Source organism: Takifugu flavidus, chromosome 9 (assembly GCF_003711565.1).
Source record: "Takifugu flavidus isolate HTHZ2018 chromosome 9, ASM371156v2, whole genome shotgun sequence".
Taxonomy (NCBI): domain Eukaryota; kingdom Metazoa; phylum Chordata; class Actinopteri; order Tetraodontiformes; family Tetraodontidae; genus Takifugu; species Takifugu flavidus.
This window is the reverse complement of record NC_079528.1, coordinates 7,126,939-7,154,486: the sequence shown is the minus strand read 5'-3', so window position 1 is coordinate 7,154,486 and position 27,548 is coordinate 7,126,939. Positions and strand designations below refer to the sequence as shown.

At 41.7% G+C, this 27,548-nt stretch overlaps 1 protein-coding gene across 6 annotated transcripts in view; it reads right to left on the bottom strand.

Annotated features, from left to right (window-relative positions):
* Positions 1 to 974: 974 nt before the first annotated feature.
* ldb2a (LIM domain binding 2a) overlaps positions 975 to 27,548 on the bottom strand; it is a 54,616-nt gene continuing 28,042 nt past the window's right edge. Inside the window, exons 3-9 of one of the 6 annotated variants that reach the window (XM_057043099.1) lie at positions 22,420 to 22,592; positions 16,358 to 16,480; positions 13,106 to 13,189; positions 9,793 to 9,916; positions 8,106 to 8,159; positions 7,238 to 7,374; positions 975 to 2,753 (exon numbers count right to left, since the gene is read on the bottom strand). In XM_057043099.1, coding sequence (XP_056899079.1) covers positions 2,523 to 2,753; positions 7,238 to 7,374; positions 8,106 to 8,159; positions 9,793 to 9,916; positions 13,106 to 13,189; positions 16,358 to 16,480; positions 22,420 to 22,592 — 926 coding nt within the window. In that variant the 3' untranslated portion in view covers positions 975 to 2,522. Of the gene's footprint in view, positions 2,754 to 7,237; positions 7,391 to 8,105; positions 8,160 to 9,792; positions 9,917 to 13,105; positions 13,190 to 16,357; positions 16,481 to 22,419; positions 22,593 to 27,548 lie in introns of all 6 variants that reach the window. The other 5 variants (XM_057043095.1, XM_057043097.1, XM_057043100.1 and 2 more) reach the window with 5 other exon arrangements.

Here is a 27,548-nt window from a genome sequence, read left to right as displayed (position 1 = left end):
GGGGAAAACAATAGGAAAATCCACATTTATATTCGTTATTGCTGTCAGTCACTACCCCCTTGGCTCCACATGGTGGCAGTAAAGCTCCATGAAACGGTTTCAGATTGGAAGTTTACCCAACAACAGTGTGCGGAGCTACAGCGTCTCTGCTGCAGGATGTCATTAAAGAGCTCAGGATTCTGACTTCTTTTTGATCAAATAAAAACATTTGTACAAAATGTAGTATAAATTACAGGACTGGCTATATTATGATTTGGAATAGTCTTAATGTTTGAGGTTGTTTATGTACGAAGTTTGGTGACCCAAAGTAAAGCAAATTAGTTGATCCCTTCAATGCAGCCAGATTAGTTGAAACCAATAAATCCTGACGCCATCCGTCCGTTGCCATCACCATATATTTAATTTTTCCATGAACAATGCAAATACACATCTTTTCATTTGACTCCTATTTTACCCTTCAGTTAATTCCTCTCATCCTATCCTGAGGCTTTGTGACGAAGGGAAGCAGATGTGAAAATCTCAGTCCTGCATTTGCTAAAATTCTGTTTTATATCTTCAGTAATGAGGAAGGCAGCTCCCAACTTGAAGCTGAGCCTTTTATTGAAATCTTAATACTGTATATGAAAGGAAATGAAACCAAATTGTGTATTAATGCCTTAAAACTGCTCATTATCTCATCAAATTATTTCCAGTCTCTTTCTGCGCCCTGGTCAATCTGTAACTGGTGCAGCTTTATAATTGGATTAGCATAAAATGTTAGATCTGAAAGGAAGATTTCCGTGTATTTATTTTGAAGCACTTGGGGCAAAAGGACTGGAATAAATTTCTCCCCTATGTTATTACACATGTAACAACGTAGCTTAACAAGGCGGTTGTTTCTGCCAGTTACAGAATAATGACCCAATTATGAAAAAAATTAGGCAAAAATCTTCAAACTATACATATAGCAAAAAAAAATAAAAATAAAATTCACCTCATCTGTAAGCACGGTTTATTGGCACACATAATGGCAAAGCATACATACCAGACATCAGATATGACACTGAACACCTCTGCTATATAATATACAAATGGTGTCTAATAATACTAAGCTCAAACATATTTAGAAATGTGTTAGCTTCCTTACAAATGCACAAATAAATACCCATATGATCCAATTGTATAAAGACATCTGTCTGGGTCTTCAAACAAAGGTCTAACAAAAGAGATCAGGGATATAATATCAATTCAATTCAAGATTAAAGAACAATCGTGAACACAAATACAGGGATATCAAACTATTTCTGTTGGGTGGAAGGGATTTTTACCTGTGTGTTGCTTTAAAATGCTTCCTCTGTCACAGAATACACAAGAAATGGGATTATAGGACTGTTGGTTAAATTAGTGGCTTTGGTTCTGGACTAGCTTAAGAGAATTAGAGGCAATCCAGCATCAATCCAAACCACCCTACAGAAATCTGAACCTCTTGTACAAAACAAAACAGCTGCCATATCCAAATATGATTCAGTGGCTGATTTACAGTGGACAAAATAGATTCCACCTTTATTTACAGAGCTACAAACCTCGTGACAGTGTTCCCAAACTGATAAATCAGAGTGATCGGCTTTTAAAAATCACACTCAAACAAAATGAAGAATTCTATAAAATCATGCAGGAAAAGGCTTTAGTGTCAGTTTGGGAGTAGGTCATTAAAGGGAGCAAAGTCCAATTTTTCTCGAAAAAGGGCAAAAAAACAAAAACCCATTGCATAATTTGCAAAGTTCCAATGATGATCTTTAAAATTTTGCAATCACAAAGAATTCTGAGAGACAAAATACCAGCAGACTATGAGCACAATCAAATTGGTTTGCATGAAATCACAACCTGCGACGCCCGCCGTTAAGTGGAAAAAAAACAATCCAAGGACGCGATTTTCCTTTATTTCCGAGCCCACAACAACACACAGCTCTTCTTTTTCTCCTTAATTGGAAATGGAAATACAGCAATGGTAGAAACAAACTAGCAGCTAACAAACCCTCAAATAAAAACACCTCAAGCAATGTTTCATTCGTCTTCAGTGCGGTTAGTTGCTTCCACTGGCTTCTGCTGGCCGACACAAAGCACAACTTGCCATTTTCGGAGACATTTTGTTTGTCGCTTCAAATGGTCCTTTTCCCCAACCCTCTCCACTGTCAGCATGATGACTTGTGACCTCCAGGTCATCCAATCACAGCTGTTGTATTCCAGCAGATGAGAGCTTCGTGTCTGCAGGTCTGCGCAGAAGAAATTGATCTGCTGTTTTCCAAATGCATTCTTGAAAACACCACAGTTCATTAGTGGCGCACACGCCTGGCGCGCGCTAAAAGTTTGTGACGCGTGGATATTGCTGTGCAGTGCTGCCAGTCCTCGTGTTTTGGAGGTTCGGAGAGGAGGAAAATATTCAGGCGGGCGTATCTGAGCTGAGCGGACAGTCGGGGGAAGGTTTTGGTTCAGTCCGGGAGAGTTTATGGAGTCAGTCCATATGTAGCCAAGGATGCGCAGCTTTACTGCGATGGTTGTGGCGCTGTGCTCTCAGGTTTGGTGTCCTGAGCAGCAGGAGGTTTGCTGCTCCAGGGGGCGTTGTTGCCCAAAGCTGGGGAGCTGTTGAAATCGTCCTCGTCGTCCAGGCCGTTGGTGGCGTCGTACTGAGTGTTCTCCAAACGGGTGATTAGGCGTTCGTCCTCATCCCCGAATTCGCCGCCCATCAGGGTCGGTTCTCCCACGACCATCACGTCCTGTGGGGATGGGGGTAGAGACATGGAGAGCATTTGAACAACCCGGCCACTACCGTGTTTAAATAGGTCAAAGTCAGTGTTCAGAAATAGAATGGCCTGTTTATTTATGTGGTTAGAGCACGTTGGAGGCCATGAATTCAGCAGTTTAAATTCAGATTTAGATTCAAAATTTGTGACTTTAATGACGCCTAAAAGCCTGTATTATCTTTATGTGCATCCGCTTTTGGTCTTTTGTCCACTGAATCTAATTTAATCTGCATCCTAAAGTGATAAAGAGTCGGAAGAAATGAAGCTCTATCTGTTTTTAACACATGTGGGTGAAGACAAGTGCGTATATCCGTATACATGCACGGTATCTGTTTATAACGTTAAAAGTATTCAAACGCTAAATCTGAGCGTTAAAATCGTGCTGTGCACATGCATAAACAGCTCAATATTTACGTAGCTCATCAACAGCTGATGTCGCAGCCAAACCTGTTGACTGTAGTAAAATATCAGCAGGGATTTGGGTCTGTTTTGGATCCTTTCCTGCAAATTCAAATCAAACCTCCCCACAGGAGAACACAGAGCGGCCCCGCGTTCGGAACACGCCTCCATCAATATTCATCACGGAGGACATATTTCACTTATCCACTGTTCTATATGGCTGTTGTTCTGTGGCGAAATCCCAATAATTGTGTGCTTGTTTCTGCCCTTCATCGCCAACAGAGATCATATTCCATGTACACTATGAGTGTAATTGATGATTCCAGGCACTGATCAATAAGCTCTGAATAATTGCTGCTTGTCTTTGCGTGCCATTTGATGAATCTCCTCTTTTTTTGACTGGCTAAGCATCTCTCTGTCTGCGAACCCCAGCGCCCACCCTCCACAACCTGGGAAGAAGCTGTACTGTTAAATGGAGTGCATGCTTGACTGGCCATGTGTGTCAGGACCGCCTGGCTTGGAAGATTGCTGTCTTCTCATCCATTCCCTCTGCAAAACACACAAAGATGCCCACACGCTGGCACACAAACCTAGAATAACTGGGCTGAATGCACACAAACACACCTGCACAGTCCAAGGTGCAGATTAGCAGGGAGCGCCTAAAATAAAGATGACATCGACAATCCTGCAGTAGCTGAAACGCTAACTCAAAACAGTGCACAGGACCCCCCCCCCCCCACGGGGATAAAACAAACCTGCACAGATCAAACACACACAATTAGCATGCATTCATATACTGTATACAAACACAACTAGACAACTGATCACACGCCAATCACACACTTCATTCACAGACTTGGATGAGGAAAATGGGGAGAGGCAGTTTATTTATCCAAGCCGTCCCACCAAACCCCCCCAAGCAACTACTTCTACTCCCCACTATGCCTTAATCAGGCTAATTAATTTAGGTGAGCTTTTCAACTAAATGACAATATCCACACTGATTTGTCAATTTGCATAGCTAATTAAGTCATTAGCTAAAAATGTGCTGATTGCCAACAAGCCTTGCATTCGCCATCTGTTCCTCTGAGGAGGCCTGACAACCTACCTCTGGACAAATCTGTGCCCCCCCCCAAACAGGAGGAACGCCTCAGACGCTAACAGCTGGTGGCTAGTCTCAGACTGTGGCGTGTTAATTGTGAGCTAATTAATACTGTCTACTCATCTTGCTAAGTTAGCTGTCATGCTAAAGAGGCAAGGCTGTGAATGAGGTAACACAGCCATGAATGCCTCTGTGTCCCTTTCATTCACTGAGCGATGGCATTAGCATATTTTAGATTAGCAGTGGGAATCTTTCAGGATATACAGTACTAATTCCATGACAAGTGAAGATTTTAGGACACAGATTATAGTGAAATATACAGGATCTATTGATCAACATATTGGATTTTTTTTCCAGAGTTTTATTGTTGTGAGCAGGCCCCCCTCAATCCGTTTAATGTTGGCACGTGTGCAATGTTGTGGCTCATTTAAATGATTTTGTTTCATAGCAATGAAGCTTTACGGTTCACCGGAACCATTAGACACACTGTTGTGATTTGTAGGAAGGAAAAAACATGCATGACCTGGCTTGGTATTTATGCAATGTAAAATTGCAGAAGTTAATTTTAAAATGTAAATGTACTCATTATCCATCGCGTAATGTCACTTAAGAGACTCAAGAGTGTGCAAAAGTTTGCCGAAGTTACAGCAAAACAAAGTCGAGTTTCATTCTGACCGCTAGAGGTCAGTGTTGCGCATTTTATTGACGTCTCCGTCCCATATATTCGACTCCCCATCCTTTCTCCTCTACGCCTTCTCTGCTCCAGCCGCTGGTGAACCCCCCACCCCCACCCCCAAACCCAGCAGCAGCACCACAACAGTCCACTCCTTATTGTCATTGGGCTCACGTAGGCTGATGCTCAGCCACAAACGAACAACTTCTCAGACAAAGACAGCAGGCACGCAACATATGTAACCAGCATGTTACCAGCCGTGCTGCCAGTCTTAAAGCAGCGTGTGAATGCAAGGCAGCGGTGGTGTGTGTGCGTGCGTCTGCGTGTGTGTGAGCGCACGCGTGGGAGGGAAGGTTGAGAGGAAATAATGGTGTTGAGACTGTGCATGTGACAGAGAAAGGATCTGGGGGTGGACAGTGTATACAGATATCAATGATAATGAGAGCTGGCATGCAGCCAAACTGCCTCCCAGAGAGAAAACAATTGTGCATGCTGGGTGTGGATGTGTATGATGTGCATTGTATGCATGTGCCTTGAGAGGAAGACAGCTAATGATTGGACAGTGTTAAGTTTTCTGTAAAATGTTGGGGAAAAGGCAGAATTAGGGGAAAAATAAGTTAGGAGGAGCAACTTTAAACTGAGTGAAAATTAAAATCCATTTATAAAGGGAATTAGCTCGCAAGCTCTGTATAATAGTGATATTTAACCATTTCTCACTCTGGAACCAATGCTGGACACTGTATTTTTCTGTTATTTCCAGACAGTATAATAACTTGGAGCAATCCAAAGAACCATTGTATAAAGTCCACACAATAACATTCGAATGAATGTGATGTTAGCAAGTACAATAAGCATATCCATCTAAAAAAGACCACCTGCTGTTCAGATGCCATGCATCTACACACTGGGAGGTCCGACCTTCTGACCTGGAAACAGTGTCAGTAACCTGAATAAAGTCAGCAGTACCACATTTGGCCTACATGGCCAGTTTTGATTTATGCATACCTCCCTGCCCGTACCATAGTTTGAGAGACCCTCTATTCAATGACAAGGACTTAAAAATGCAGAAGGACATTTAAAGTCACAGGGGAACCTCATGAGCGCAAGCAGTGTATGGTGTGATGCAGCTGCAGCACTGGAAGGACAACACCTTAAAGCACCATACATCTTTCCTTCCATATTCATATTCATTTGCCAATAATGGCAAAAGTTCAAGTTTTGACTGCAACACACTTCTCACACAAACAAATAAATATGTTTAATGAATACACAATGTGTGCGTATATGTGAGTGTATGTGTGTAATGCACAGTGCAAGAGTGCGCCACACTCCACACATCCAGACCTCGATGGAAGAGCCCGATGCGGCTGGAGCTTTACGGTTCAGCCCTGTTTCTGTTTCAAGGGGGGTGATCAACAAAATGTTCGTAAATACTCTTACAGAACACAATTAAGGGTTTATCCCCCCCTATCCTGTGTGTAAAAAGCCCATAGGTGCAAATTTTAGGGTTCATATTGACCCAGCTTCAATATTTTATTGGTGCATTACAATTTCAGTTTGAGAGTGCTTGAATATTTGATTGATAAATTGTTGTCTTCACTTTGTAACTGAGAAAGGAAACTGGCTGCTGTTTATTCAGTCATTGAACATAGCGAACAGGGCTGCAGCAGAACCAGTGTTTGTCTCCAGCGCTTTAAGATTCAGACAGTTCCAGACGCGCCAGTAAAGATGCTCTGGGCGTCTGTGAGTTCAGCTCCACAGTCAAGGGCATTTTCAAAAATACCGGCTCTGACAGGACCACCCACCCACGTTTTCCCTTATGGTCTTCACATTTAAGCAGTTTTTTCCCTCCAAGGTCAGTTGAGTCTTTTTCTTTAAGCAAAAATGTTTTGAACTAAAGGGAAGGTAATCCAAGAAAAATATATGACTGGGAAAGTTAGATGCCTCGCTGTTGTAAGGGAGCTCACCTTTACCTGCATTTTTATATTAAGATGTTCCCGCGTTTTGATGATTTTTAATGGTGTTTTGGTCTCTGCGATATTCGATCTTTTGTTTATCTATTTTTTTATGAGGTAACATATTTTCATAAACATCCCTTGAGCTTTCTTTTGTCTCGCTGTACAGGCTTCGGGGTGTTTTCTCCCACATTTCCTCCCCCTCACGTCAGTGAACAATAAACCAATCTGCAATACCATTAGGACCATCTGTGCACGTGTTTAAAACAGACATGTTGAGTCATAGAAAAAAGGTGGAAGAGAAGAGGCAAACCGAGCTGATGCTTACAGGTACCTGACTGGAGAGGCTGAAGTTGGTGGCCGGGCTGCGTTTCTTGCCCGCGGTGGTGCCCACGCTGCTGTTGGCGCTGCTGGCCGAGTTCTTCCGTTTCCTCCTCTTTGTGGTTGTCTGTCGGGCGGGCTCAGCTTTGGCGCGACCAGCAAAGAGAAACAGAGGCAATGCCAAGAACATAATGCATACAGACGGAGACTGGGTGTAGGGGTGTTTGCTGACTGCGAGGTGTGTGTGTGTGTTTGTGTGTGTTTTAGAGTCCCACAGCGGAGGCACAGACAGACAGATAGCGTTAAAGATGGCGTGCAGACAAAACTGTGCACAATCTCTACAAATGCATGCATAGAGAACACACACGGGGACACACGGGCGACATTTGCATATGTTATAGAGGCAAAAGCAACTAGTCAACAAGCATCCATGCTTTGTTTTCATCAGAGGTAAAAACCGCAAGCAAGCCAACATCTCCCAAGACATGCACTAGTAAGAAGGAGCTCCTGCTCTGTTTGCCTAAATGTTCAACAATGGACCCCGATGATCCATCATAGAAATTTGTTAATGATTCACAACATTTCCAAACAAAAGCAAGATTAAAAACCAGGCTTCGGGGAGCCGAGGGCGTCCTCGTCCAATGTGCTGGTGCACATCTACATGCACGTTTGTAAATTTGCTGATGTCCCGGCTCCAACGGTGGCGTTTTAGCCAGCAACTCGAAGGTAAATGTGCTCTGCATTTGTTCCAGTAAGCATTAGTTCTGATTTCACATGCAACTGAGCAGCCACACAGGACCTGCACACAAAAATGTATTTCACGGCATTCCGAAGCGGATTTACCGCGGCAGTCGACAATGTAAGAGAGAAGATACCTTTTTTGTGATTTGTGGGAAATATTTCCGTTTTGAAGTTCTGTGGGTGTCCAGCTGAAATCGGAGCCAAAACCATCTTATTTAATTCCGATGATTAGATAATCTCTTTAGCAATTTAAGACAGACTCAGAGGGAGAGATGACAACAGAGAAAAAGAGGAGAAATAACTGAACATTTACTGCTGTTTTTGACCACGTGGAACCTAAAAAGTTAGAGATGATTCCACTCATGTGCTAAAAAACAACCATATCAGATATATCAATTATGTCATTAACACGTGAACCTCTGATTAAATTATATAAAGACGCGATACAGGTTAACGAGAGATCAGTGTGTTTGTATTTACAAACCAACTACTCTTGAATTATTGATTGATACAGATGTGTTTTGCTGTAGTTTTTTGCCAACAATTGAAAGAAAACATAATTCATTTAAATCCCAAGGGAGCGATAAGAAAACACTGCTGTGATTGTGAAACAGATGCCTGAAATTGAAATACATTTTTCCAGGTTCTTACTAATCACACCCAGGGAGATGCTTTCATGTTCAGTTGCAACAACCAGTAAATCATGAGACAACCGGCAGGAGAGTACAAATCAAAAAGAAAAAAAAAAAGTAATAATCAGGCGGTTATTATCATCTTGTTATTCTAAAATTCCATTTTACATTTTGACAGACTTTGCAAACGCAGAAGCTCATTGTGGGAGACAATCATTGCTGTTATCTGAGCCCTTTCCTTCGATTCTCAAGCGGTGACGCACTAAAATCGCTTCCATTTCCACCAAAAGGACTTATCAGGGCAGAAACGCGCCTATGACTTCCTTCCTGGCTACATCCCAACCGGTTTCCAGGCTGAAGAAGAATCGCAGGAAAAGGGGGAATGACACACCAGCAATGAGAAAAACCAGCTGAGCTGCAAGGTTCGTGTCAAAATATCCACATTAAAGCATATTTAAGAGACAGAAATTAACACGTATAGAACAGTTAAATAACTGTTATTTTTCTTGTCTTTAAAGAAGGTTTCCAGCACTGGGGAGCTGCTGACCAGGGACGCTGGATCTGCCGCTCTGATTACACCCAGCACTCTTAATTAAAGTTACACAGGTCTGAGTCAAAGGCTTTTTGACTGGTGCTGGACTTTAAAGACACCTCTTCATGCCTCGCTAGGCATTGCTGTAATTTGCAGCCACTCCGACGTGTCAAAGGAAAAAAAAAAACAACAAAAAACTCAACGGGCTCTTTCTCTACAGCTTAAGCCCACACAAGCAATTTAAGTTTAGTACTTTTCAAAAACTGTCCTTAAAGCATCCATCAGAGGCGGCTGAGAGGCCTGTTATGACTGGCAAGGTTGGGATTCGAGAGGCGGCTCTGACTTCTGATTAATTTCACACACCTGACAGGTATAATATATTTAAAGGATTAAAAACTATAATGACAAGTGGAAAAATAAAATGTGCCGGGGAAAAAGCAGTGCGGGAAAAAATGAATCATACTTGGTGAAGGAACTTCAAGCTGTGTAATAAAAGACCAAAGCCACAACATTAACAAGTCTATCATCCTGGTTGTAATCGACTGGGTTTGGTGACAGGTTCCTCTTATTTACAGCGGATTTGACTTGAAACACTCACGCCTGCCTCTCTGGGAAGGCTGGTGGACAGTAGAGGTGTGAGTTTTATTAGGTGGTTACCTGGGGGAGCCACCATTCTCTGCCACTTTTGGAACAGACATGTCTTCAGACAGTCCCGGGGGCTGAGGTTGTAGGTCTTGTGTCTTGACATGAGCTCCTGCATGGGCTCCAGGATGACACACAACTGCAGACATGATGTGACACACACACCCCCCACACACAGAGGGAGAGAGAGAGAGGGAGAGAGTCAGTCAAGGCAGATTTATTCAATATTTGATGAGTGAAGTGTTGGTTGACGGCTGCAGCCTCTTATCAAGGTGGAGCAAACATCTTCCATTAAAGAAAAATGTTGGCTAATTAATTATGCACAGACCCACACTGAGTGACTAATTGTGCATCAAATCAGTTTTGATTTTTTCATTTTCTTTTTTTTTTGGGTGGGGTGGGGGTGGGGGGGGGGATTGAACCTTTTGTTAAAGTACCTTGAAATCAGAGGTTTGTGCTCAGGTACGTTTGACCGATGCACAAGCAGCTCACAAATGTAACACAAAAACACCTATTGTTTTCTTTTTACTTCAATAAAAATGGGGAGAGAAACACAGAATATACCAGAATATCCATTATTTAAAACTCCAGCCATAGAGGAACAACGCTTTGGCTTATGGTTGTAATAATATGGACAATATGGTTGTAATAACGTGGATATGTGTATGATGTAACTGGCCTACTACTGTACATGTTGAGTTATTCAGAAAACAGTGGCTGGACAGCTTGAGAGTTGCCCAAAGAACCACAGCAGATTCAAACACCGGGCAGATATTTCCTCTGAAAGGATTTTTCTTTCTCTATTTTCTTCAATTTTGAACATTTTCAGCAACTGTCCATTAAAATCCTCAGCTGGTGCAAAGACAATGACCCGAAGCTCAGCAGCAGTACAGCCTGTTATTGACAGTGTTGTCGATGCTGCCAATAGAATTACCCGGTGCCCATGAATTAATAATTGAACGGACCTCTGTTTCCCCCCAAAGCAGGTAGCAGGTTATTACAAAAACAATCAAATAATATATATTTTTCATGTCCAAATTATTTTCAGTCGGTTAATATTGCGCGGGTCTGTTGATTTTTAAACCTCAAGGCAGCACATTCTTGATCAATAAACCAGAATTTCCTGCAAAATCTCTAAATAGACAAAGCAAATGCTACAATTATCAATACATAATAGGATTAATTATAATAATCTTCACATAAAAACAGTTATCACATTTCAGATATTACGTAGTTACTATCATAAAACAGATGAAACCAAAAAAAGAATAGAAATAGCTATATTAGGGGTAAAAAAAAAAAAACAAATCTGCGGGATATTCAAACCAGCAGGTTTCCAACATACTATCCAGCACTGACAACAAATTAGCCTCCGTGAGCGCAGTAATGTCTGCTGCTCTGACGGTGTTGCTCATGTTACAAGGGCAGCGTTTTGATGCCATGCAGCTCGAGGTAAAGTGAACATCCCTGCAGCAGACTAATCCCTTGTTCTACTCTGATAGCTCCCTCCTGACACAGTAATATCCCTCCCCAACTCAGCCAACAAGTCCTGGCTCTCGGCCTGAAAACAAGGGCTATTTTCAGGCTGAATAGTAGGAAACTGGCAGATCCGGTACACAGAAAAGCTTAAATTCTACCAATGAATGAAAAACAGAAAAAAAAATGCGTTTGCCTGTTTGTGAAAGTGAGAGAAAGGCCGGTTGTAACCCAGCAGCCAGGAAACTGTCGGACTGTTTGGGAAGGACTGATAAACGCTGGGAAAGGGCAATTCCAGCCACAAAGTATTGTCAGCTTAATATGAGGAAAGGGTGTACTTAACTTTGACACCCTCCGATAAGCGTGAAGATAAACAGCTTTTCAAATTTAGTGAAATCTTGGCAGGCAGTGATTATAGAGTCAAAAGTTATAGGTGATCAAACAAAGGCAAAATTCAGAAAAAAAATGAGACTTCATCCTTTGAATTTGACCAACTATTGAATAAAATTACGCAATACATTTATGAATAATAATGTTTCAATGCTAATAATGTTTCAAGGAGAAGTCCTCATGAAAACTAGCTGAATTTATGGTTCCTTTTTGAAAATGGAGAGCTAAGAGATCTAATAAGTTTTTGCCCTGATAAATGCACCCAGCTCCCACTTTCAAGGTCTCGAACGCACCGACCCGTATCACTGCACCACGCTGTAGCTACAACGCCATTAGACAATTAACAGCATAACTGGGTTTTTTGCTAAAGTTGATAACTTTCAATGACATAATCTCTTCAAAAATCACCAATTTATTAACATAAAGATGTTTTGATGTCTAAATGCTTTCTTTTTTCTCTAACAGTGAGGGGAGCTGTTAAACCAGCCACATAATTAGTATATAATGAGTATCCCATGACCTATAGGGTAGTCGCCAATTAAACGGCTCAATACTGAAGATCCTTGCATAAATATAGTAGCAGTAAAAACAAAGTCAAGAATATCTCAAAATAACAAAAGTGCAGAAAAGCAGCATAAAAAAGAGGCATAAACTAATATTCACAACACCGATGATCTGAATGACCGAGTGTCCAATCAAAGCGTAGATTCTTAAATAATGCACTCTCTTTCCATTGCAGTTGCTATTCATACATAAATTTATTCTTATAAGGAAACAAAAACATCCCCCTGCTCCCTCTCTGTCCCTGCATCTTTCTTCCTTCGGTTATTAAAAGCAGCAGAGGTGCTGTTCCTATATTCGTGTGCCATTTCACAATTATGAGTCTCAACAGGGAGCGTTCATTAATGTTATGCTAATTTTCTGTATCCAATTAATTTTCCTCTCTCACGCTCGCTCTTGTTCTCCTATTTGGAAATCGTAGCTGTCAGTCAGATGTTTTCTAAAAAAAAAATAAAACGGCACAAACAAAACCCTGAAATAACCGCTAATGTATTCAGCCCGCTTATGCCTTCCATTTTTGCAAATGACATCGCCGCGGTCCGGCAGAAAGGCCATTTATATTTTCAGAGAGCAAAGACAGAATACGGCCTTTTTCCTGCTTTTGTTTCCATGCTGTGAAATTATACACTTAAATTTCAGACACCTCGGGATAATGAAGTGTTCAGCACATAAATAACAACAAAAGCTGGCTGCACTCCCATTAAGAAGGGAAAAAATACAGTGCAAACTTTAAAAAATATGCCTTTAAAAGTACAATAAGCTGAGTGGGCAAAGTCAACGTGCCACATTACATTAGAGGGAGAACTGTTTATCTGCATCCATGTAAGTTTGAGGAGAACAAAAGCAGGATGACAGTTCCAGGCGCACCCATACGCGCATGCGCTCATGCACGTGCACTTACCCTGAGGTAGTTGAGGGTGAAGTTGGTCAGACCCATGCGAGTGATGTTTTTAGACAGTTGCTCCAGCACCTGAGGGTCTTGTGCCTGCAGCCACCGGCAGAGAAACGACAGCGAAGAACATTTATTTTTATATGAAGTTTGCATTCAAATGGTGACAAACTAATTATCTAAAGGCAATTAGGCTAAATGGCATTAATCTGAATACATTCGCACCCTCAGGCCATAAATACAACACTGCAGTTGCCAACAAGTTGAATAAATGGATGTCAGGCTTTTTAATATCACCACATTCTGAAAGGTGTGCACGAATGTGAAGCTTTTATGTTTTAGGATGTATCTAAAGCACACTTGGACCAACTGAGCAATATCCAAATACTTTATTCTAATAGGTGAAAGTTAAAACAAAGTCAACAACACGAGTGCGTGCAGGAGTCAAGAATGGAACTTTTACAAAAAGCCCAAAGCCACAAATCCAAGGTAGCAATTCGAGCGTGACATCCAGCCGAAAAAGTAAAAATCTCACCAAGACGAGTTGTATAATTATCCAGCGAGCTTGTTTGCTGCTCCAAAAATAAGCAGCCAAATCATGAAAAACTACGGTTATTGACGGAGGAAGGCTGGCGCAGACTGAGGAGGAGCAGCGAGCGCACTTGCATTCACTGTCTCATGAAAAATGCATAATTCCATCTCCACTCGCATCTCAGTGTCGAGAAAGTGGAGAGGAAAGGGAAAGAGGGCTTCTGTGCCGTCAACATAGCGGCGAGGGAGTGACGGGGGATCGAATTAAGGTGCATTATTGGACGAGCATCAGAAAATCAGCTGCTTCCTCATCACACACAATTGCTCCTCTCTATGGGAATTTGTCCAGCCTGACATTAACAATTGGTGGGGACCCTTAAAAAGCACATAAAGTCTTGGGAGCAAGGATTCTGACGCAGTCTGGGAGAAAAGTTTGGAACAACGATGTTGCTATAAAACAAGCTGCATAATTTAACGCTAAATTATAATTGATTCTGTCAGCGTGACAAATAGTTGTCTGTGTATGCATTAATGTCTCTCTGCAGACTCTGTCACCTGCGTTGTGATATTCATTTCAATATTTATAATGCTTGTCTTTGTCTTTTTGTGAATGTAAATGATTAATTTGAATTTACATCTGTGCGCCTGTTTAAATAAGGTTGTGTTTTAAAGAAAACGTACATCAGTGTAGGTGGGAGAGGATGTAACAGATGTTTGGGGGCGAATGCATCACCTAAGACTTGAAAAAACAAGAAAACCAAATGCCTTAAAGTAATTAATTTACTCTAATTATCTAAAAGCATAACTTGGTCTTTATATGAAAGAATAATCAGTATTAACACAACAGAGCTATTTAAAGACGAATTGTGAAGCTTAGCAAAAAAACAACTATTTGCAATTCTGTTTCATTTTCTGTTGCATATTTTGATATAAATATTGACCCTGTTTGCATTTCTATATTTCTTATACTAAGTAACGAATCATATAATTTTGTGAGATAAGCCTTCCTATTGACACAGAAATGAGGAGGAAAAAAGAAAATTCTTTGTTTCAGGGACTCTGTGATGAAAGCAGCACCATTATAACTCCCTTCAAGGTAAATTAAAAGTTGAGTAAAAGAGAAGTGAACTCTGAAAAGTAAAAAAAAACCAAAACTAAATGTACACTTGTGAAGGTGACTTTAATACAATCACCGATATCAGCATCTAGTGGACATCTGCGGAACTGCAGCGCTTGTGACATTAAATTCAGTCTTCCTTTATATATAAGAAAAATATTAAATTTCAACAAATTAATATGTTGTCCTTATATGCCAGTGTCTCTGTTCCATTTGGACAGTTTTGTTTTAAAATTCCTCTTTTAAATATTTGAATCATATATTGTAAGTCTATTTTCTTTCACTCATGCAATCTTGTTCAATATTTTGCTTTTATTTTCAATTTAAATCAAACGAGCCTGCATGTTCCACTATATTGCTTAGATTCCCAAATCACTAAATCTGCATATAACAAAAACATTGAATGAACTCAGTTGATCTGGAGACATGGACAGTGCATGCAGATGGCATCTGCACGTGCATCTGCAGTTGCACCCTTCCTGTGCATCCGTATCCGCTCTCATTCGTCCGAGTGATGATCAAAAGCATGAACTCAGATTCACATGAGAATCATAGGAGAACCGGCCAGGACCCGCAATATCCCACTCTTGAGGAATTAGAGTGAATACCCAGTGGGGCCAATTTATTGCTCGGTGAAATTCATATAAAGATTTAGTCAAAAAAGAAAGGAAGGAAAAAGTACACGGGCAAAAGTAGCTGCCACACACATCTTTAGGTAAGACCGGGTCTTGTTTTATATATTCAGCGAATGGAAGCTGTATGGATGGTGTATGGCAGCAGGAATGTGGGGAAAATGGCTGTTTTTAATGACGTTTGTATGAATTAAGGTAATACTGTAATAATAATGGAGGAGTTAACAGTTACGGTGGGATCGAGACAGACAGTATTTTACGTCGTCACTCAGGTCTCCATCAAAGATGTGTGTCCTTCTCTCACCACACAGTTCTGTAAAGAATGTGCGGAATTTAGCGCTTGTTTGAATGCAGCTGGGAAAAAAAAGGTGTTGCAGAATCTATGCTGGAAAGACCAGTACATGTTTATTTTACAGTAAAGTAGGAAAGCCTGGAGGGTTTTGAGAAAAACTGATTGAATAAATAATCGACGCATGCACGGACGGACGGACGGAGGGTATGGTCATTTATTGGGTGTCTCAGGCCAACATTATTTTTGACCGCATTAAGTTTCAGCATTTGTCAAACTTGACTTCCTTTATATTTTCCTAAAGGACCATTTTTCTTCCTTAACAGCAGTTTCATTGGAAATCACATTGACCTTCTGCTTGCTCCAGCCCCACTCCACAGCTCCACTGACTAAATGTGTGGTACACTTAGAGGAATTAAAGAGATTATTCATATGACCTTGTTTTTTTTCGCCTCGCTCTCTCTCTTTTCAGACAAGGGCCCTTTTTTTATCCTCCGTGGCCTTTGATGTCTGCAGTAAATTGGTTTGCAAAAATCCTTGCAAACTGCTTTGTTAGCGTTTAAAATTCAAACGCTTGTAAACAGCCTCCAAAAAGTGCCTTGGCTGTCGGCAGAGATGCTAGCAGGATTTAAAAAGTTACACCTTTATTTCATTTTTTTAAAATAAAGGCCATGTGTTAATGATGTCACACTCACGTGCATGGCCAGGATGCTGCGGGGAATGAGCTCTCGGTACTGCCGGATGTTAAAGTGCCACGTCTTGATCCTCATCAGGTCGTCAAAAGCGAACTCCAGTATTAAACGACCCTCCGTGCAAACCTGGACGAAGAGCACAACCTCAGCGTCACTTAACAGCTCAGACATCTCACCTTTACAGACAAATGAAAGAGAGGGCGGTGGATTTGGTTTGGTTTGGAATCAGATTTATTCACCAGGAGTGATTTGGACAAAATGCTTAATTTTACTCAAGGACACGTAAAATCAGCAATTATGCTCCCAGTATTTATTCCCGTCAGAGCATTTTTTGCCTTTGGAACAATGCAGCTATTAGTAAAATGTGGTAAATATAATCCGGAGAGGGGAGTGCTTACACCAGAGACAAAAGAACTTTAGGTCAGAGAGAGTTGCCAATTAGGAGGAGAAACAGAGAGAGAGAGGGAGAGAAATTGGGAGACGGAGGAGAGACGGTGAAGGTGGGAGGAGGGAGGGAACATTTTTTTTTCACCCCTTTAGCTGAATTCAGTGCTTGCCGGGGCCTTTGCGCTTCACTCGTATTTCGTTGCTGTGACAACCGCAGAGAGAGAGAGAGAGGAGAGAGAAGTGAAGAGACAGACAGAGAAAGGGGGAGGGGGGAATCAGCTGATTAGTTGGCATGGTAACGGCAAAGATGTAATCCCACCAGACACACTCTAATCAATGCCCTCAGCGCAGATGGTCTCCAGAGGATCAGTAAGAAAGAGGCTAGCAACCGTTGCTTTACCCCACCTTCCCTCCATCCCAACACAATTCCCCACTTCTCACCCACTCACCCACCCCAGCCAGTCACATGATCTAATGGCAAGTCAGTCAAAAAAGTGAACTCATAAAGTGTTTAGATTAAGCCCTGAAGTCACCATTAACTTAAACACATAGTATAAAATTGGCTGACGTACTTTTAAAATGCATGAGGACATTATATGTTAGGTTAATGTTTCATTGCTCAGCCCCAAAACCACAGTAGGGACGGTCCATCACCAATGACCTTTGTTCCACTGTTGTTAGAATTACTTTATCATCTTTAAAATTCTCTGTTGCATTTCTTCTACAAGACTGTTTGCCACTGACTCCCTAAACTGAAAATATATATGAATATGAACATTCAACTGGCAGAATTTGGTGCCAATAATAATGGATTCCCGACTGTCAGACACCAGCATGTCTGCCCTGGATAAGCGATTAGAAAACCAAGCCTTTAATGGATAATGAAAACAAATGTATTTAATGTAGATTATTTACAAAGTTTACAAAGACTTGTTCTATATGAAATAAAATTCCTTAAATGACGCTTAATCACTCCTTTATTTTGCTCCCAGAGAGTTGGGGGGAAAAAAGCTTTTTTTAATCTCTTGACTGTAAATTTGCCATTGATTGAGCCCATAGTTTAACAATGTACATAATAAATTAAAAATGACTTAAAACCGCTCTAATGATGCCAGTTTCGTTTGTGAAGGATTGTGGTGGAGCAAAGATAACTCGATGAAACTGAGAGTTTTACTGTTTTCCATCAATAGCATTGGAATAAATGACAGTTCATTTGACCAGTAAACCCAGTGGCCACCGTGCACCTTTCCAGGTTCCTACATACAGTCGTTAAAGAGTGCTGCAGTATTGATTTTTTTTCCCTATGAGACCAGTGGTTTTGTTCTTAAATCTCCCTGCAAACATTAATTCTGATTGGCATAACAGTTAAATTTGTAGAGTAAAATTAATTGCCATTTGCACTAAACATGCAGGAGTTGTTCTGACTAATGACGTTGCAGAGATGTATTGCAGGAGCCCCCCTTCCCAGAGAGTGCAGTATAAATCCAAGCCTACAAAGTCATTATGTCACCCACATGGGAGAGAATTTGTTAAAATCTAATATTTATCACATTACGCTTAACTATTTCTTTTTGGATAAATAGTGTTCCCTCGTGGAAAGTAGTGTTCCCTTATGAAAAGTAAGAGGAGGACAATCCCCTTAAATTAAAAAATGGTCCATTAAACGGTGCACGGCCCTTCACAGAGAGTCCCCATTGATTTAAAAGCGGGGTCATAAATCTTCCACACGCTGGGGCTGAGATCATGGGATCTCCAGCTCAAAAGCGTACCAAAGAATAACGAGGCTCCTCCTGCTGAAGTGCTATTCAATACTGTACCATAACATGGCAATCAATTAATAACATGGGCGTGTCCCGGACACTCCTCCTGGTTAATGATAGAAAATTGGACTGAAGATATCTAAAGCAGTTTACATACTATAAACTGCTGCCACTCAAACTCACCAAATATACGGAAGGTAAAAGACAAAAGACCTGTTTGTGTCAGTGAAAAAGTCCTGATTACAGATCGAGCAGGCGCACACGTTAGATATAAAACAACCACTTAAAGGAAAAAGACAAAAAAAAGGGCATCCAGTGAGGGAATGAAATTCACTTGAGCTACGATCCCTGTGTTGCTAACTCCACCTTCTGCTCTTTGCTCGCCTCCCAGCATGCACAAACCCCCAACTGGGCACCGGTAACAAGGGCCGTGCCCTTACCACTAACACACACTGGCTGAGACAGAGAACCCTGCTGGGCTGCACTGAAAAAAGGTGCGAGGATACCGCGGAGACTTGGAGGTCAGGGGCATATGGTCAAATTGGCACCCTGTCTAACCTTGTCAACACATCCTCATCTTGCAAAGCTGCGCAGATGGCGGACGGCGTCACCTTTCCCCCTCAAAACCCTGACTAATCCCTCATCTAAACCTTGTAACCAGACAATTTGACTACTTTACAGGGATTACTTCATTAACACTGAATCAAAGAGATTTTTTGGTTCAATACAGGATAATGATGACTATATCTGTGATCAATACTGTATAAGCGTTTAACAATGAAGCAAAATGCATTAATGGCTATGATGATAAGACTCTGGGCTTTAAATATTCCTCTTCATTTGCAACCATTTATCTGAATGATGAGGTGAAATTACTGTAACATTTAAAAATGTGGTTGTCAGATCTAACAAATGTGGCGTACTGGCCCTCAGTAGATCTAGAGTTCGCTGAAATCAGAGCGAGTCTTCCACAAGCTTGACTTGAGGACTGCTTTTAGAACTTTATTGAATTCCAAAAATTCAAGTATATAAACAGGGATGTCGAAGCCAAGAACTTGAAGGACACTTCAGCAACCCCGCTAAAGCCCTCTCTGCGTTGTCTGAAGGCCAAAAAAACAAATAATTTCTTATTTTTCTTTTAGGTTATCCTAAAAGTGATTAAACTCTGGACATAGAATCAAATCTAATAAAAGTGCCCTGCACCCTGGCCTCAGTACAGACACATCCAGTCTCTGGCAGTAATTTCAGTGTATGACATCAGCGTAAGACCAATATGTGATAAACATTAACATTAATGTACCTCTTCTATTCAACACAGCTGACGGAACTGGGAAAGATACAAAACAGCATCCAGCAATATTGTTAAAAGAAAAGAAAAGCCACAAAAACTTCCTTAAAATCAAACGTGCCAATAAATCAAAAAAATATATCTGCATGTAAGACTTTCGTAAGAGATGGAAAGACATCTGGAGAGAGAGAGGAGAGCTTAAGCAAGGAAGAGAGAGTGAACGAAAGGGAAAGAGAGAGCAGAGAAATTGGGAGAGTAAGAGAGCGAGTTGGGAGCTGGGGATGATTTCTCATGGGATGAAGGTTCTGTGTGTATGTGTGTGTGTGAGAGAGAGTGTGTGTATGTGTGTGTGTGAGAGAGAGAGTGTGTGTGTGTGTGTGTGTGTGCGGGCAGGCGAGTGCGTGTGTGCACAGCAGGGGAGGGAGAGCCGAGAATAAGAAGTGGGGTGGGGGAGAGAGTGGTGGAGTACAGAGCGAGGGTAGAATGAGCCAGTCAGGCAGAGGGATGAGAGAGAAGGATGGAGGGTGGGGGGGGGGGGAGTGGGTGGGTGGGTTGGGGGGGGGGGGGTAGGGGGGTGAGGAAAGCGAGGCGAAGCAGAGCTGATTGAGATTCGGGCCCCCAGAGCTGCAGGCTTGCTGCTGCTGCTGCTGGGAGCTCAGGGAGAACATGCTCAGTTATTGGAATTCTTTTTTTTTTTTTCTAATGAATTAATTCTTCTCATCCAATTTAGATGAAGATGAAAAGCAAGCAGTGCTGCAAGCGTTAAATTTAGCTTTTTCTTGACCAAGGTTGGGCTGTTTTTGTTTCTCTTCGGCGCACCGACGTCCCATTTTTGCAATTGAGAAATTTATTTCTAGAACTATTTGTTGTGTTGTTCACAACATAGAAAAATAACAATGCACTGTAAAAAGTAGGGTTTCAATATTTTGTTTCATTTCGCATTCCTGGTACGGCCAAACAAAGAGCCCCCTCGATGAGGACCGATACGCCTGTGCCACCCGCCACGCGTGCACAAATCAGATGAGCGGCTTGACAAACTCTCCTTCACATTATCCCTCACAGAAGCAGCCATGCATGGAAACACAATCACCAACACGTGTCGGCTGGAACGGAAGCTACCTGTCACGTGTGACACAAAAACAGCTGCTGATTATGATTCCTCAATGCAGCTTCAAAGATTTGTCATGATGCAACTCCATTAAATACCCCCCAAATTTGCTAGTTAATGAGTTTGCAATATTTGTATGCATTTCATTGAATTTTGTACAATATTAATGAGGAACTACACAAAAGAAGCTCTGTTTTACTACTTTCTTTTACAGTTAGTCCCTTTTTTACAGTGTTCGAAATGTAATTATTCTGCACAGGAAGCTCTCGTCCTATATGAACTCAGCTTTTGTCTAAAATAGACCCCTCTCTTTAATTTCAACAGAACAAACCAGCAAAATTCTCCAAATGTGTGAAACGATGTCGCCAACTTGAACCTAATCTGTTGCTTCAATGACAGGTTGTTAATGTGCCAATTACAAAGTTTAGTTATTGTCAATATTCCCAGAGCCATAAATCCTTTCATTTTTTTTATAAAACTGAAATATCTTCCAGTCACGGTCACGCTCTAGAACTCATAACTAACTTATTTGTTAAAATTACTTGTTTTTTCCTCTGGTGACATTTTAATTTACTTTTTGTCCATGTACCCCACAGAAGGTCAGCCAAACTGTTCTTATCAGACTCCATTCAAGTTCACACACACACACACACACCCACACACACCCACACACACACACACACACACACACACACACACACACACACGCACGGATCAGCACACACTGTCGAGTCATGAAAACAGGAAGGCATACAGTCATTTATCGTCCAGTCATCCTGCTGCAGCCCGGAGTTCCTGGTGCAGGGAACATGGAACCCCTTCAGCTCATCAGCTCCAGGCTGACCAGGATCTGCTCTCACATCCGTTTAGAACAGCAAGCAAAGACATAAAGAACCAGCTCGCCAGCCAGATCAGACTGTGTAAACGCAGACAGCTCACAGGGGACTTCTCTCCCCCAAAGACAAAAGCAGAGTTTTGGAAACTTTGGCTTCCGGTTTGGATTATCTGACATTTCTGTGTTTCTGCTTTTCTTACTTTGTCTGTTCTTCACTATTATCTGTTACACCAAATTGTGCAACATTCTTCAAAAAGCCTTTTCGCGTCTCTCTGGATTTACCTGTGTATTACTGCAGGAGGAGGAATTGCTAAGTCTGATATATCCACGCAGTAATTTTACCTGTAAAGAGGAGAAAAGGGGACCCAAACCTGACCCCTAGTAATATATAATAAGGTATATGTGCTGTTGAAATGTTATTAAGAGATCTTGGATATATGGAAATATATGCAGCCACAGCAAACTGTAAAAAATGCTGCATGTTTGACTATTCATTTATATAATAAATGGAAATTAATCTTTTTGTGTTAGGAAGGGAGTCAGTTGTGACACAAAGAAATAAGGTGGAAGAAACTCCAAGGGTGTAAATGGATTTGATCTTTAACCAGTTAAACACCTCGACTGTTCCATTATCACAGCCTGTGATCAAATATTCATGTTGGGAGATGCTGAGGGGTCAGGCGTTACCTTTGTAAACATGGGCTTCCCGTGCTGGGTGACCATGGTGCACTGATCGCAGTCCAAGGTGATGCAGGAGTTGTGGAAGGACTCCTTGGAGTGCTTGAGGATGTAGTGGAGTTCAGTGACCCCTCCCTCGAACACCGTGCTGAAGTAACGGGGAATCAACGTCCGGCCGATCGCTGCGAGGAGACAAAAGGGATGAGAGAGCTACTTAACATTGCAGGCTACGTGTATAATGATCTGGAAGGAGGAAGAGCAGGATGCCATTATTAGATTGTATAAGACAGCATCACTAATGTAGTAGCTCAAGTTTATCACTGCTACCGCAGGAGGTTTTGTTCTGTTTAAGCCAGCAATTGGCAATATTTTGCATATTTTATGAACACGCCAGCCCGAATGGGAGGAAGATATCTGGTATTTCATGCAAAGGTTCGAGAATATTTACAAAAATCCTCATTAGTCTTCACCGAATCCTCTTCAAACGTGCAGTGTTGTCGAAAAAATAGTGTAAAAATGTTCCAGTCTGGTAAACGTCTTCTGAAAATGACTTTTGCTAACTCATATAGAACAACTGGAACTAGAAGTTGCTGGAAGGTTTGTCAGAATAAGAAACATTTACGGCAATGACCATTAAAGCAAAAATAAAATCAGAAAACACTCAATACTGCAGTAATATCAGAGTTTCCTAATAGGAACATCAGTTGAACAATTAATCAAAATAAACATTTTATTGGCTGTCTGATGCTCAAAAACTGTAACGACTGTGTCTGATTAAATAACAAAGATGACTGCGGTTTATCATAATCTGTCATTTAATTTAAAAAAGAAAACCTTCACCCTGAAGCCTAAAATCCAACAGCCAGTCACAGTAAAAAAAAAAAAAAAAAAAAGTAAATTAATTAGATACAAATGATTCAGTGTTTTTAGAGGCAGCCGTGGAAACACGAGATTAAACTGCTGCCATGTCGGCGCCCGACTGCGGTGGATTCATGAATCGAGCACCAATTTATGCAATGTAACTGTAAGATGAAGCCTAGGGAGCCTCCACAAAATGTATTTACTCTCTGAAAAAATACTCACATCACTTATTTCTAAATTGAGTCTGATTTTCCCCCGAAGCACGTGTCAAATAAATCCTGGAGTGCAGAGAGGATTGCAACACTTCTAATGATTAAAGGGTTTCTTGAAACAATATCATGTATTTTCCCACTGCACAAATATGACACACTTAGTGAAAGATATTCCTCGTGCGACTGAGGCCGAGGCGAGATGGAAGAGCATATTTTAACATAATAATTCGAGAGAATTTTTTCGATTCTGAGACTAAGTTCGGTGCTGAGGCAAAGAGTTGGGAGTTAAATTGACGATATCTGCAGCGCAAACTTTTTCAAGCGGAATTCTAAAGAGACCCGGAGATGCTGCATGATGAAAACTGGAGGTGGAGTCAGGCGGGGAGAAGAGCGTCTCCAGTGTTTCACAGCCCTCAGGCTTCGTCTGGTTTCTTTCTCTCCTGTTTTCACAGGCACACAAAGAATGGATGATGGGGGCTACCTTTCCTGTTATTGCACTGTGAAGGAATGCGAGTTACCTGAGCGTAACGTTTCCTCTGAACATGTGTGCTTATAAGAGGCTGGCATGTGGATCGTTTGGCTAATATTTCTTCCGAGCTTCCAACTGAAACCCTTTTTCCCCAAACAGCGAGGAGAACACGAACGGCACCGCTCCCCAGCTTGTCTCAAAGCTTCTCTACCGCTGTATCTGCACCTCCATCACAGACCCGTGATCCCTCCAAACCTCAAGCTTGTTAGTGATGAATAATACTGACAAAAAAAATAAAAAAAATCAGCTTCATGTATTTGGTTTACACGGAGCAAAAGTTATAAAAGAAACTTATTTTCTGTGTCTTTTTGTTCTGCACGAGAACTGAATGAGATCTTTTTCATTACTTTAAAGTACTTTAATGGAACAATAAGGAACAACTTGATGCAAAAACATGCTGAAGCAAGAATTTTAATTGTGTTCTATTAACTGTGGGATGTTGATGAAAACAGGTATATAAAATCTCGCACATAATTATTTTGTAATCTACCTGCAAACGACAAATTAAGGGACACTAAGAGATGCTAATGGAGCAGAGCAGGAACACAGTGTTGTGGAAATCCTTTCATGCAGAGTGTGTCTGTTCGCAGCTTTAGAGGGGGTGAAAAAAGATTAAATACGGGGAAAAAAATAACCTTTTTGGTTGGGATCATGAACAAAAACTGCGGCAGCTGCAGAGCACAGTATTGCCGTTCGTTGCTGCTCAACAGTACCAGCCATACTATGTACAGCAGCACATCACAATGGCTGTTAGAGAAGCTACAACTTTGCAGCTTCAGAGCGGCCGTAGAGCACAGATATTGTTTAGCACACGCACAACAGCACGTGTGTTACTAAAAACAGACAGCACAACACCCCGCGCTCCATCCAACCCTCTGAGTTCTTCTCTCGTGGCTTCGTTGAGACGACTGTGGGGGCTGCAGCGGTTTGTTAGTGCAGGGAAATTGTTGAGACAAGAACTGATTCTGCATGCGCAACCGTTGGGGTATTTCTGCTCTTAGTTTATGAGGCAGACTGAGGCAATTTCAGTAATCCATGAATTATGTGCTGTGAATGGAAGTGTGAAAACTGGATACCAGGTTAGAGTGACAGAAGAGAGCTGGGAAGGTTTTATAATTTATTATTATTGATAAACTTTACTTTAACATATGTAGGTTATGTATGTGTATATGTAGGTTTTTATCCATATATGGTAAGTTAAAAACCTATTGACGTCATTAATCCTCTTAAATCTTTTACACATTGTTCTCCTTCTTGTTTGCAACATGAGACTTTGACTTTGATTTTTTCAGTATTTATCCAAAATTCAAATGTAATTTGGTTCATACTGGTCAGGATGGTCTCATTAGAATTCAGTGCACCAGTGTTTTGGTGTGTATTTATTGTAACTTTTATTCTCAAACGTTTATATGTGTTCAAGATATAGCTTTGTAATGGAATACTGCAGCTCTTGTGGAAGTGTTGTGCCCACTTTATTCATTTTTAATATCAAGTTCAAGTTGGATTCAACCCATAATCCCAGTAAGTGACCCTGTCTACCAGCTGAACTCTACACTCGTCTGTTAAATAAGAGGAGAAAACAAAACAACCATTAATCCCGATGTTGGGATTATAGGCCAGTGTGCTGGGATTTCCTCTAGCCCCTCGTGTTCCTTGTCTGGTGGAACATTTCTCTCTGCATTCAGCTGCCTGTCAAATCTCTGTCATTTTAACACTTCTTAAAAAAACAGGACAACCAATATCCAGCAGCACAGAGAGCCTTTGATTTAAAGCAGAAATAATCCATCTCGGAACCATAATTCTGTTAGTTACTAACATGCTCTCTTCACTCCTCCCCCTGTGGGGGTGGGTTGGTGGGTGTGAGGAGGTTCTGTGGAAAAGCCTGGAAATAAAACTTCATTTAGAAGTGAAATGTCTCTGGAGACTATTGTTGAGTGTCTTCGGGTCATAAATGGATGGCAGAGTCTCAACAGAGGCAAGGGGGGGTGAGGATGAGGATGCTGTTAGCAAGGAGGGCAGTGGTGGGGGTATGTGAAGGGGGAGGGGGCCGAGGGGGCGGGGGGGCCGCCGTGACTGGCATGTATTTCAAATTCGATAAAGTCAGGCATGACTAAATAACACATAAAATGTTTGGCATCGTGAGCGGTGGCTGAGGGACGGAGAGGGAGGCGAGGGTGGGGCGAGCTGCAGGGTCCGCTTGGCGTGGATGATTGTGTAAATGATGCCCCCCCCTCCCGTCCTCGCTCTCTCTCCTGCTCTCTCTGTATCTCGCTCAGCCTCCACCACGGTTGAAAAACAAAGTACATCTAGGAGTGGAGCTGACTGCTAATGCGGAGGAGCTCTGAGCAGGAGAGTAAGATAGAGAGAGGAGAGGTGAATGAGAGAGCGTGTGCTGGGGGAGGACTGGGAATGGAAAAATGGGAAGGATAAGAAATTGGGGGGTGAGAGAGAGACAGAGAGATGCAAGTAGAAGGGGGGTGGGGTGAAAAATAAAGGCTTGTCATTGAGAGAAGGGGGGAGACTGCAAAAGAGGGGAGAAAATGGGGATACACAGGTGATACACACACCAGCCTTTTGACCATTTCGTCGAACCTTGCAGGAGTCGTGTTTGTGTCTTCCCATCCAAAACTATGCTAACAAAAGCCAGAGTGCATAAACCCGGGTGACAGGGTGATAGATAAGCATGTAATGGCAGCTATGCTAGCAGGTCTTGGATCATTTCAGGTGCACTTGTCTTCTTTCTGTTCAGATTTTATTTCAAGGTTCAATGTCAACTTTTTTTTATACTACAGACCAAAAGGCTTAGCTGGAAGAAGTGGTCAGCAGGGATGGAAATTGATAGGAATTCACCAATTCCAACCCTGTTATCGATAAAGCTCGTTGATCCGATTCCTTATCGATTCTCCTATCAGTTCTCTTTGGATGGGTTTGTTTATTTTAATATCTCCAACTATAAGTAGAACATACAGCATAACATTTTGGAATATTTGCAGGGCTCTTTTTGCAGTTGACTTGATCCAAAACTAATTCTGATATGAAAAAAAAACTGCAATGGCCTGAGCTAGCATGGCTCTGGCAGTCATCATGGGCGGAGTCTATCATTACCATGACGCTGAGACATCAGCTCCGCTTCTGCTTCTACCTGGACGAGGCCCACCTTCACTAAGTAGCCTTACATTTCTGCAAATGAATTCCCTGCTGGGTGCACAGATGATTGTGCATGCTGGAAGTGTTCCCCCGTTGGTAAAATGAAAGCGTTGCAAAATCTGCAGAATCATCGTTTCTCGTGAAATACAGCCCAACTTCTGAGTGCTTCCGTCTTGACACCATGTTGGTAGCCAAGTTTGCGTGTGACGTCATCGAGGAATCGACCAGTGGAATCATCAGGCACACAAACCAGGGATTCTTAGAAATCGAACAACTGGGAATCGGTTCTAAAAGAGAACTGGTTTTCGATTCCCACACTGGTCAGTCGCTGAAGTCCAAAAGGTTGCTCTAATTGAATAAGCAGTCTTAGGCTTTTATGTCTGACATGA